At 37.6% G+C, this 14731-nt stretch overlaps 1 protein-coding gene across 1 annotated transcript in view; it reads left to right on the forward strand.

Moving 5' to 3' along the window:
• Nucleotides 1-13135, forward strand: part of LOC133423413 (uncharacterized protein C18orf63-like) — a 49627-nt gene extending 36492 nt beyond the window's left edge. Inside the window, exons 11-13 of the mRNA XM_061713588.1 lie at nt 10043-10822; nt 12616-12696; nt 13013-13135. Coding sequence (XP_061569572.1) covers nt 10043-10822; nt 12616-12696; nt 13013-13135 — 984 coding nt within the window. The remainder of the gene's footprint in view (nt 1-10042; nt 10823-12615; nt 12697-13012) is intronic.
• Nucleotides 13136-14731: the final 1596 nt, after the last annotated feature.

The raw sequence follows: 14731 nt of genomic DNA on the forward strand, positions 1-14731 counted from the left end.
ACACACTTATACACACTAATACACACTTATACACACTTATACACACTAAAAAACACACACACACACACACTTATACACACTAATACACACTTATACACACTTATACACACATATACACACTTATACACACTAATACACACTTATACACACACACTTATACACACTTATACACACTAATACACACACTTATACACACTTATACACACTAATATACACTAATACACACTTATACACACTTATACACACATATACACACTTATACACACTTATACACACTTATACACACTAATACACACACTTATACACACTTATACACACTTATACACACTAATATACACTAATACACACTTATACACACTAATACACACTAATACACACTAATACACACACTTATACACACTTATACACACTTATACACACTAATATACACTAATACACACTTATACACACTAATACACACTTATACACTTATACACACTAATACACACTTATACACACTTATACACACTTATACACACTAATACACACTTATACACACTTATACACACTAATACACACACTTATACACACTTATACACACTAATATACACTAATACACACTTATACACACTAATACACACTTATACACACTAATACACACTTATACACACTAATATACACTAATACACACTTATACACACTTATACACACTTATACACACTAATACACACTTATACACACTAATATACACTAATACACACTTATACACACTTATACACACTAATACACACTTATACACACTTATACACACTTATACACACTTATACACACTTATACACACTAATATACACTAATACACACTTATACACACTAATACACACTTATACACACTAATACACACTTATACACACTTATACACACTAATACACACTTATACACACTTATACACACTTATACACACTAATATACACTAATACACACTTATACACACTTATACACACTTATACACACTTATACACACTTATACACACTTATACACACTAATATACACTAATACACACTTATACACACTTATACACACACTTATACACACTAATACACACACTTATACACACTTATACACACTTATACACACTAATACACACACTTATACACACTTATACACACTTATACACACTTATACACACTAATACACACTTATACACACTAATACACACTTATACACACTTATACACACTAAAAAACACACACACACACACACACACACACACTTATACACACTAATACACACTTATACACACTTATACACACTTATACACACTTATACACACTAATATACACTAATACACACTTATACACACTTATACACACACTTATACACACTAATACACACACTTATACACACTTATACACACTTATACACACTAATACACACACTTATACACACTTATACACACTTATACACACTAATACACACTTATACACACTAATACACACTTATACACACTTATACACACTAAAAAACACACACACACACACACACACACACACTTATACACACTAATACACACTTATACACACTTATACACACATATACACACTTATACACACTAATACACACTTATACACACACACTTATACACACTTATACACACTAATACACACACTTATACACACTTATACACACTAATATACACTAATACACACTTATACACACTTATACACACATATACACACTTATACACACTTATACACACTTATACACACTAATACACACACTTATACACACTTATACACACTTATACACACTAATATACACTAATACACACTTATACACACTAATACACACTAATACACACTAATACACACACTTATACACACTTATACACACTTATACACACTAATATACACTAATACACACTTATACACACTAATACACACTTATACACACTTATACACACTAATACACACTTATACACACTTATACACACTTATACACACTTATACACACTAATACACACTTATACACACTAATACACACACTTATACACACTTATACACACTAATATACACTAATACACACTTATACACACTAATACACACTTATACACACTAATACACACTTATACACACTAATATACACTAATACACACTTATACACACTTATACACACTTATACACACTAATATACACTAATACACACTTATACACACTAATATACACTAATACACACTTATACACACTTATACACACTAATACACACTTATACACACTTATACACACTTATACACACTTATACACACTTATACACACTAATATACACTAATACACACTTATACACACTAATACACACTTATACACACTAATACACACTTATACACACTTATACACACTAATACACACTTATACACACTTATACACACTTATACACACTAATATACACTAATACACACTTATACACACTTATACACACTTATACACACTTATACACACTTATACACACTTATACACACTAATATACACTAATACACACTTATACACACTTATACACACACTTATACACACTAATACACACACTTATACACACTTATACACACTAATACACACACTTATACACACTTATACACACTTATACACACTTATACACACATATACACACTTATACACACTTATACACACTTATACACACTTATACACACTAATACACACTTATACACACTTATACACACTAATACACACACTTATACACACTTATACACACTTATACACACTTATACACACTAATACACACTTATACACACTTATACACACTAATACACACACTTATACACACTTATACACACTTATACACACTAATATACACTAATACACACTTATACACACTAATATACACTAATACACACTTATACACACTAATACACACTTATACACACTAATACACACTTATACACACTAATACACACTTATACACACTAATATACACTAATACACACTTATACACACTAATACACACTTATACACACTAATATACACTAATACACACTTATACACACTAATACACACTTATACACACTAATACACACTTATACACACTAATATACACTAATACACACTTATACACACTTATACACACTAATACACACTTATACACACTTATACACACTTATACACACTTATACACACTTATACACACTAATATACACTAATACACACTTATACACACTTATACACACTTATACACACTTATACACACTTATACACACTTATACACACTTATACACACTAATATACACTAATACACACTTATACACACTTATACACACTTATACACACTTATACACACTTATACACACTTATACACACTAATATACACTAATACACACTTATACACACTTATACACACACTTATACACACTAATACACACACTTATACACACTTATACACACTAATACACACACTTATACACACTTATACACACTTATACACACTTATACACACATATACACACTTATACACACTTATACACACTTATACACACTTATACACACTAATACACACTTATACACACTTATACACACTAATACACACACTTATACACACTTATACACACTTATACACACTTATACACACTAATACACACTTATACACACTTATACACACTAATACACACACTTATACACACTTATACACACTTATACACACTAATATACACTAATACACACTTATACACACTAATATACACTAATACACACTTATACACACTAATACACACTTATACACACTAATACACACTTATACACACTAATACACACTTATACACACTAATATACACTAATACACACTTATACACACTAATACACACTTATACACACTAATATACACTAATACACACTTATACACACTAATACACACTTATACACACTAATACACACTTATACACACTAATATACACTAATACACACTTATACACACTTATACACACTAATACACACTTATACACACTTATACACACTTATACACACTTATACACACTTATACACACTAATATACACTAATACACACTTATACACACTAATACACACTTATACACACTAATACACACTTATACACACTTATACACACTAATACACACTTATACACACTTATACACACTTATACACACTAATATACACTAATACACACTTATACACACTTATACACACTTATACACACTTATACACACTTATACACACATATACACACTTATACACACTTATACACACTAATATACACTAATACACACTTATACACACTTATACACACACTTATACACACTTATACACACTAATACACACTAATACACACTTATACACACTTATACACACTTATACACACTAATACACACACTTATACACACTTATACACACTTATACACACTAATACACACACTTATACACACTTATACACACTTATACACACTTATACACACATATACACACTTATACACACTTATACACACTTATACACACTAATACACACACTTATACACACTTATATACACTAATACACACTTATACACACTTATACACACTTATACACACTTATACACACTTATACACACTTATACACACTTATACACACTAATACACACACTTATACACTTATACACACACTTATACACACTTATACACACTAATACAAACACTTATACACACTTATACACACTTATACACACACTTATACACACTTATACACACACTTATACACACTTATACACACTTATACACACACTTATACACACTTATACACACTTATACACACTAAAAAACACACTTATACACACTTATACACACTTATACACACACTTATACACAATTATACACACTTATACACACATATACACACTTATACACACACTTATACACACTTATACACACTTATACACACTAAAAAACACACTTATACACACTTATACACACTTATACACACTTATACACACTTATACACACACTTATACACACTTATACACACTTATACACACTAAAAAACACACTTATACACACTTATACACACTTATACACACTTATACACACTTATACACACACTTATACACAATTATACACACTTATACACACTTATACACACTTATACACACTTATACACACTTATACACACACTTATACACACTTATACACACTTATACACACTAAAAAACACACTTATACACACTTATACACACTTATACACACTTATACACACACTTATACACAATTATACACACTTATACACACTTATACACACTTATACACACTAAAAAACACACTTATACACACTTATACACACTTATACACACTTATACACACACTTATACACACTAATACACACTTATACACACTTATACACACTTATACACACTAATACACACTTATACACACTAATACACACTTATACACACTTATACACACTTATACACACTTATACACACTTATACACACACATATACACACTTATACACACTAATACACACTTATACACACACATATACACACTTATACACACTAATACACACTTATACACACTAAAAAACACACTTATACACACTAATACACACTTATACACACTTATACACACTTATACACACTTATACACACTAATACACACTTATACACACACATATACACACTTATACACACATATACACACATATACACACTTATACACGCGCTTATACACACTTATACACACTTATACACACTTATACACACTTATACACACACATACACACTTATACACACACATATACACACTTATACACACATATACACACATATACACACTTATACACGCACTTATACACACTTATACACACACCAGTACCAGACGCTGGAGCTGAGACCGGCGGGGAAGCAGGTGGACACACACACACACTTATACACACTTATACACACTTATATATACACATATACATACACTAATACACACATATACACACACACACATATACAATATACATAAACATACACATACACACACACACAGACATACATATATACACACATATACACACATACACACACACACACACACACACACACACACACACACACACACACACGCTTATACATATATACATATACACACATATATAATAATAATAATAATAATAATAATAATAATAATAATACATTTTATTTATAGGGCACCTTTCATGGCACTCAAGGTCGCCGTACAACATCAAATAAAATCGTTAAAATAATTAAGACAGACTCATAAAATAAAACAGAAGCCGTAGCCAAGCAGGAGGTATAACAAACAGGAGGAACATCAGTCTCATAAGCCAGTCTGAAAATGTGGGTTTTGAGGAGGGTCTTGAAACGGGTGTATATATATATGTATACATATATACACACTTATACACACACATACATACACATATACACACTTATATATATATATATATATATATATGTATATATATATATATATATATATATACATATATATATATATATATATATATATATATATATATATATATATATATACTCGTGTTCACAGTGAAGACTCGTAGAAATGAGAGTTGTGTTCATAAGACTTTACATTCACAGCTTTTAGATTCACTCACATAAAAACCATCCTAACTCGAATCATTTACCAGACTCCTGTGTGACAGCAGAATTTTGGCTACAACTTTTGTATTTACATACAAATGTTTATCATTAGGAATATGAACAGTTATAACATGGACACATGTTTTTGAGAGTTATCTCACTCCGTCCTGGAGGACGTTCTGGCGACGCCCAGCGATGGGCGTGGGGGTATTATTATCGTGGGGGGGTCATTATCATCCCGTTTCCGGGCGGTTTACGGCCCCTCCCCCCCCTTCAGCGGGGGATTGATGCCGGTGTCGGAGACGTGGGCGTCCAGAGGTCACCGCGGTTACGGGGATGTGTGTGTGATGCATCTCCACGGCAACAGGGAGCCGTAAATCCTCCCCTCATCCCTCACTTCCTGGGGGGGGAGGAGGGGGACAACAGGCCGTCCATCACCCCCCCCCCCTGCAGACGAGGCTCCAGCCGAGCAAAGCTGGAATTAAAGCCATCGCTCATCTGGAGCTGGACGGAGCTGGAAGCTCCTCGGAGACGCAGACCGAGACAAACTGAAAATCCAGCTGCCGCCCTAGTGGCTCCTGGAGCTTTTTCAAAAATGTTTGACCTTTTTTTTTCCTTTTTTTCCATCTTTTTTTCTCTCTATTTTCTCTTTTTTTTCCTTTTTTTTCTTTTTTTTTTTTTGCTTTTTTCTTCTTTTCTTTCTCTTTTTTTCTTCCTTTTTCCTTTTCTTTTTAATCTCGACATTTTGACTTTTTCTCAACATTTTGACTTTTTTCTCGAAATTTTGACTTTTTTCTCGACATTTCGACTTTTTTCTTGACATTTCCAGTTTTTTCCTCAACATTTCCACTTTTTTCTCAAAATGTTGACTTTTTTCTCGACACTGCTCAATCCTGGATTCAGCAGCTGGATTCCTGCTCAGAGCTGAGGGACGAGTCTGTCCCAGTCTGTCCCAGTCTGCTAGGAGACACCAGGAGATGCTAGGAAAGGCTAGGAAATGCTAGAAAACATTAGGAGACGTTAGAAAACGCGAGAAGGCGCTTGGAGACGCTAGGAGATCCTAGGAGATGGTAGAAGGTGCTAGGAGACGCTAAAAAGCTAGGAGACGCTACTAGATGCTAGAAGATGCTAGAAGACGTTGCTAGGAAACGATGCTAGGAGGTCCTAAGAGAGGCTAGGAGATGCTAGGAGATGCTAAAAAGCTAGGAGACACTAGAAAACATTAAGAGATGCGAAAAGATGCTGGAAAATGCTAGAAGATGCTAGGAGACGCTAAAAAGCTAGGAGATGCTAGGAGATGCTAGGAGACGCTAAAAAGCTAGGAGACACTACTAGATGCTAGAAGATGCTAGGAGACGCTAAAAAGCTAGGAGACGCTACAAGATGCTAGAAGATGTTAGAAAATGCCAGGAAACGATGCTAGGAGGTCCTTAGAGAGGCTAGGAGATGCTAGGAGATGCTAAAAAGCTAGGAGACACTAGAAAACAATAAGAGATGCGAAAAGATGCTGGACAATGCTAGAAGATGCTAGGAGACGTTAGGAGATGCTAGGAGATGCTAAAAAGCTAGGAGACGCTAGGAAAGACTAGAACTGCGTCTGAAATTTCATACTTCCACCCTAATGAGCAGCAAAAACAGTATGTGAGATTTTTTAGTGCATCCGAAACATTAGTACGTACTCAATAGTATGTACTATCCATACTCAATCTGGAGAAATGTATTAGTATGGATTGATGGACACTAGCCGAGCAGAAACTTCCCACAATGCAATGCAGCGGTGTTTGGTTGCTAAGTGATACGTATATGTCATAAGTGTAATATTAAGTATAATAATATTATTATAAAATATTAATATTATAATATTCGTACATAATAATTTCATATAATGTCATCTTGTTTGGGCCAGAATAAACGGGAAAGAGCGGTGCTGCTACTGCTGCTGTTACAGGAGTTGTTACCATGGTAACAACTCCCCTCCCAACGGCAGGAAGTGCCGTGTGGCTCTGAGTAGTACGTCCAAATTAATGCAGACTGCTGATATTTACTCAAAAGTGTGCCGAACTTAAGTATACTTTTTAGTATATACTGTTTAGTATGACATTTCGGACGCACTGTAGGAGACGCTAGAAGATGCTAGGAGACGCTGGGAGAACCAGGTCCTGGTCTGAGGCCCCTGTCCCCCCCCTACAGCTTCTTCTTCTGGCTCTCGGCGAAGGCGGACGCTTTTTCTGCTCCTCTCTCTTATCAATCTGCCCTGCTACTGCTTTTGTCTTGTCTCGTCTTCAGAGTCTCTCCTTTTCACTCCTCCGAAACTCTACAATCATGGAATTGATTAACTGGTCTCTCAGCACAATTGACCACATTTTTGCGACGAGAAGTCAGAGGACAAGGGAGCCCTCCTGCCCCGATGGGACATTTTTTGCTGGATACACAATGGATTCCTGGAAACATTGAAAAAAGTTGTGTTTGGCGATTCTGTCTGTCAAGGACGTTTTTAGATACCTTCATAATTGGATTTATGATAGCGGGATTTCTTCTAATTGGAGTGGGGATTTCCCTGGCCTATCGACAAACGCATAAGTCGTCGACAGCTGTTTTGGCTCTTTCTGAACTGCCCGACGTTGCTGAAGGAATGAGCACAGGGATCAACACTCAAACTTTTACGCTGGGAGAGCAAAGCCGCAAGCTGGATGCGATTCTTGAACAGAATCGCCGGCTGGCGGTGGTCTTTGAGCTCGTTGGCAAGATGGAGAAGACCTTGGAGAAGTTGGAAGCTCGGCTTGGCGGGAATTGATCACAAATTTGTCTGTTTGGAGTCGCCATTGAGGAACCAGAGGCTTAAGGCAGACGGAAAATTACTGGAGTCTGCCTGTTTCCTTTCTTTCAATACAATTGTTGATTCTATAATCCGACCTTGACAGGGCGGTTTGGCCGACTGCTCCAGTCACAATCTCCCTGGTGGAATGAAAACAAGTGGCTCTGCCCCCACTAGCCCTCTCCCTCTCTCAGAAACATCTGTGGACTTGTATCAGAACTGACCGGGCCGTCTGATAACATCAAGGATATTGGCTGGGGAGCAGCTCTGTGGCGAAGTTTCACAGACTTACTGCTCACACATACACACTTACTGATAACCACACCCCCCCATCTTCAACGCCTTCCCCGCCCCCCCTCTTATCAGCCCCCGTGACACGGTCGCCGGGTCGAGCGCCACGAAGCCGCGGCCCTCACTTGGATTAACTGTGCCGAAATCCCCCGACTTGCCCACCCCCCATACCCATGCAAGTTATGATGTTTTGTTGTGTGTATGTTGCTTTTCTGTGCTAAGGTGTTTTTTATTTTGCACCTTGACACTGGCGTCCGTATTAATGGTGCCATCGGTGTGAACTGGAGTCAAGTTCTCTCGTCTGATTTATGTCTGACTTGGCAATAAAGCTTTTTTCTTATTCTGATTCTGATTCTGATTCTACAGGTGGGAAACGGTGAGCAGATCAACCTGACCACCTGCATGCCCCCGCCTCTCCGCCCCGGGCAGCCTTGGACCCCCGCCGTGGCCCAACCCCCCCCAAGGCTGGCCCCGCCCCCCACCGTGGCCCCGTGGAACGGAGCTGGTCCTGGTACCACGCCGACTCCACCTCCATCCAGCTACCAGTCCTCCTCCTCCTCCTCCTTCTCCTCCTCTTCCCTCCCAGTCTTCCGGCTGACGCCCCCTCCCCCGGGTCCGGCCCCGCCCCCCCCAGGTCTGGCCCCGCCCTCCCCGGAGGGGCCCCCCCTCTTCAGGAGCAGGAGCCCCTGGCGCCGCCTGAACACGGCCCTGCTGAGGGCCCAGAACCAGCCAGAGAGGAAGAGGGTGACCCTGCCGTCCTTCAGGAGGAAGAGCCCGTCCTCCTCTTCCTTCCTGCCCTCCCTCGCTCCTCCCCCTCCCCCTCCTCCTCCTCCTCCTCCGAGGTTCATCCCTCGCTTCCCCCCCCGGCCCAGACCCGGCAGCGGCCCGGCCCCTCAGCCGGCCCCTCAGCCGGCCCCTCAGCCGGCCCCCAGGGTGACCCACATCTCCAGCCTCAATCCTCCGTCCAGGTCCAGGCCGGCACCCGTCCTGGCCCCCGTCCTGGCCCCCGTCCTGGCCCCCGTCCGGGCCCCCAGACCCGGGTCCAGCACCAAGACCCCCAAGACCAGCAAGACCAGCTCCCACGGAGTCCCCGTCCCCGGCTCCAGGGCCCGACCTCCGACCCCGGCTGACGTCCCTGGCCTGCAGGTTAGTCCAGTTGGTCCGGTTAGTCCGGCGTAGCGTCGCCACCCGTCCCTTCAAATACGGAATTGTTATGTAATTGGGAATTAAAAGTTTGTTTCACCTTTAGTTGAATTTACTACGAATTAAGTTTTGCAGTATATTCTCATTTTCCGACCTTCACCTGTATATTATTCTATATTTTACATCTAGGCCGGGGGTCTTCAACCCGCGGCTCTTTAGCGCCGCCCTAGTGGCTCCTGGAGCTTTTTCAAAAGAAAAAGTTTGAAAATGGAAATGGATGGGGAGGGAAATACATTTTTAATATGTTTCTGTAGGAGGACAAACAAACATTCTTAACGTTTTCCAATGCTGCAAAAATGTGTAGAATAAATATTACATTTCAACATTTCTGTTAACAAAGATTTGTACGGAAGAGTATCAGGGCCCTAATATTTGAGAGGAGGAAGATTTTTTATTTTATTGTGCACTTCGAGAAAAAAGTTGAAATGTCGAGAAAAAAGTTTAAATTTCAAGAAAAAAGTCAAAATGTCGAAAATAAAGTTGAAATTTTGCCTTTTTTCTCAACATTTCAACTTTATTCACGAAATTGTATATCAACATTAATCTCGACATTTTGACTTTTTTCTCGAAGTGCAAAATAAAAAAAAAACTGAAAAAGTGAAGACTGTGTTTAAAGATCACCAGCTGTGTGTTCTGCTATTTTGTCTGGCTGTCTTTGTATGATTATATACTTAGATATACGTATTATATTTATATCATAGTTATATTATATTTATATCATAATAATATTATTTTTATGATAAAGCTTATATCTTGTATTAAACAGGTTATTTTTGTAAAAATGATATATTTTTATAAAAATTAGTGTATAGTATAAAAAATAATACAGACATATAATTATTGTTTAGTTGTGGAAAGGGGGTGGGATTAAATAAGTTTATACTTCCTCCCACTCCTTTTCCAACATTTAACTGAAATATGTGTTTTGATGTTTGTTTTTTTTCTTTGTGTGGTGGAATGTTTTCTTATCTTTTTTCTTGTTTTTATACATGTTGGAAATAAACAAAAAAACTAAACGAAACAAAACCCTAGTCCGGTTGGTCTGGCGGGTCCTCAAGACCATAGACATCTATCCGTATCCGCCCCATGGAGCAGCTGCGATACGTCAACGTCACCGCCATATTGGATGAAAAACAATATATATCCCCCCTCACAAAAATAAGAAAAATACAGAAACATATTTTCTCATCAACAGAGCATATTTTACATTTTTTTTAACATATTTGAGCCATTTTTTATTTTTTTTTTTCCAGTTATTTTATTGTCTGAAAATTTTTTCAAATATGTTATTTTGTTCCTTGACAAATTTAAAATATGTTTTGTTGATGAGAAAATATGTTTCTTTATTTTTCTTATTTTTGTGAGGGGGATATATATTGTTTTTCGGCACTACCTTGTTCTTTATAGCTGATAAAACATGAATTACTCCTATGTGGGATCAATAAAGTTCTTATTTTTGCCATCTGAGAAAATTAAATATATTATATTTGGTTCCTAACTGTTTCCCAAATATATTAGTGCGTTTGTGAATGAATAAATGAGACGTAAAACGTACATTTCTTTGTAGAAAGGCGCTTTATGAACATAAGTCCATTTACTTGTATTAGTTTACAGCGCAGTCTTGAACATCCAATATGGCGGCGACGTTGACGTATCGCAGCAGCTCTATGGAAGGAGGAGGAGACATGTCTATCCTCAAGACCCCCAGGTTGACTCTATCCTGTCCTGTGTTGCAGAAAGAAACTGCCCTCAAGCCGAAGTCCAGGAGCTGCAGAACTGAAGACCCGGACGTGGAGAAGATGGTCCGAAGCAACCAGGTCTGGATCTGGACCCTAGTGGTCTGTAGAGGACCTGCAGGTCAGGATCTGGATCCTAGTGGTCTGTAGAGGACCTGCAGGTCTGGATCTGGATCCTAGTGGTCTGTAGAGGACCTGCAGGTCTGGATCTGGACCCTAGTGGTCTGTAGAGGACCTGCAGGTCTGGATCTGGACCCTAGTGGTCTGTAGAGGACCTGCAGGTCTGGATCTGGACTCTAGTGGTCTGTAGAGGACCTGCAGGTCTGGATCTGGACTCTAGTGGTCTGTAGTGGTCCAGTTCCTGGTCTAAGGTCTGGTCCTGGTTCTGGTCCCCCAGGTCTCCCGGCTGAACTCGTCCTCCCTCCTGCTGTGGTTGAGGAACCGGGGCGTCTCCGTCGGGGCCAAAACCCGGAAGGAGGAGCTGCTGAGGAAGGTGCAGAGCTGCCTGGCCGAACCCTGAGGCCCCCGGGGCCCTCAGGAACTGTCAGGGCCCCCGAGGCCCCCGGGGGCCCCTCAGGAACTGTCAGGGCCCCCGAGGCCCCCGGGGGCCCCTCAGGAACTGTCAGGACCCCTGAGGCCCCCGGGGGCCCCTCAGGAACTGTCAGGACCCCTGAGGCCCCCGGGGGCCCCTCAGGAACTGTCAGGGCCCCCCAGGACCCCTCAGGACCTCCGAGGCCCCCCCAGGTGAGAAGGTCCAGAAGGTCCAGCAGGTCCGGGTTCCGGGGTCTCCACCTCCAGCCTCCAGCAGCTTGTTCCAGGTTTGAAGGTTCCACCGTGTTCAGCATCTGTCCAGCTGTTGACTTATGACTAATATTAATGTTCACTAATATTAATATTCACCAATATTAATGTTCACTAATATTAATGTTCACCAATATTAATGTTCACTAATATTAATGTTCATGAATGTTAATGTTCACTTGTATTTAAGTTCACTTTATTTAAGTTCACTTATATTAATGTTCGCGAATATTTAAGTTCACTTGTATTTTATATGTAAGTTCACTAATATTAAAGTTTACTATTATTTAAGTTCACTTGTATTTAATTTCACTTATGTTTAAGTTCACAAGATCCCTTATAATTAAGTTAACTTATAGTTAAGTTCACTTATATTTAAGTTCGCTTATAATTAAGTTAACTTATAGTTAAGTTCCATTATAGTTAAGTTCCATTATAGTTAAGTTCCATTATAGTTAAGTTCCATTATAGTTAAGTTCCATTATAGTTAAGTTCCATTATAGTTAAGTTCCATTATAGTTAAGTTCACTTATAGTTAAGTTCGCTTATAATTAAGTTCACTTATATTTAAGTTCGCTTATAATTAAGTTAACTTATAGTTAAGTTCCATTATAGTTAAGTTCACTTATATTTAAGTTCACTTATATTTAAGTTCACTTATATTTAAGTTCGCTTATAATTAAGTTAACTTATAGTTAAGTTCCATTATAGTTAAGTTCCATTATAGTTAATTTCACTTATATGTAAGTTCACTTATAGTTAAGTTCACTTATATTTAAGTTCACTTATATTTAAGTTCACTTATATTTAAGTTCGCTTATAATTAAGTTAACTTATATTTAAGTTCACTTATAGTTAAGTTTACTTATAGTTAAGTTCACTTATATGTAAGTTCACTTATAGTTAATTTCACTTATATGTAAGTTCACTTATAGTTAAGTTCACTTATAGTTAAGTTCCATTATATTTAAGTTCACTTATATTTAAGTTCACTTATATTTAAGTTCACTTATAGTTAAGTTCCATTATATTTAAGTTCACTTATATTTAAGTTCACTTATAGTTAAGTTCCATTATAGTTAAGTTCACTTATATTTAAGTTAACTTATGTTTAAGTTCACTTATGTGTAAGTTCACTAATATTAAATTTTACTATTATTTAAGTTCACGTATATTTAAGTTAATTTATATTTAAGTTCACTATATTTAAAGGGGACCTATTATGTAAAAAAGGTTTTTTCTTGCTTTAACATTTATAAAGTCTCAGCCTGCCAACTCAGAGAAAGAGGAAACAACCAAATTCTGTAATTAATAT

Source organism: Cololabis saira, chromosome 22 (genome assembly GCF_033807715.1).
Source record: "Cololabis saira isolate AMF1-May2022 chromosome 22, fColSai1.1, whole genome shotgun sequence".
Lineage (NCBI taxonomy): Eukaryota > Metazoa > Chordata > Actinopteri > Beloniformes > Belonidae > Cololabis > Cololabis saira.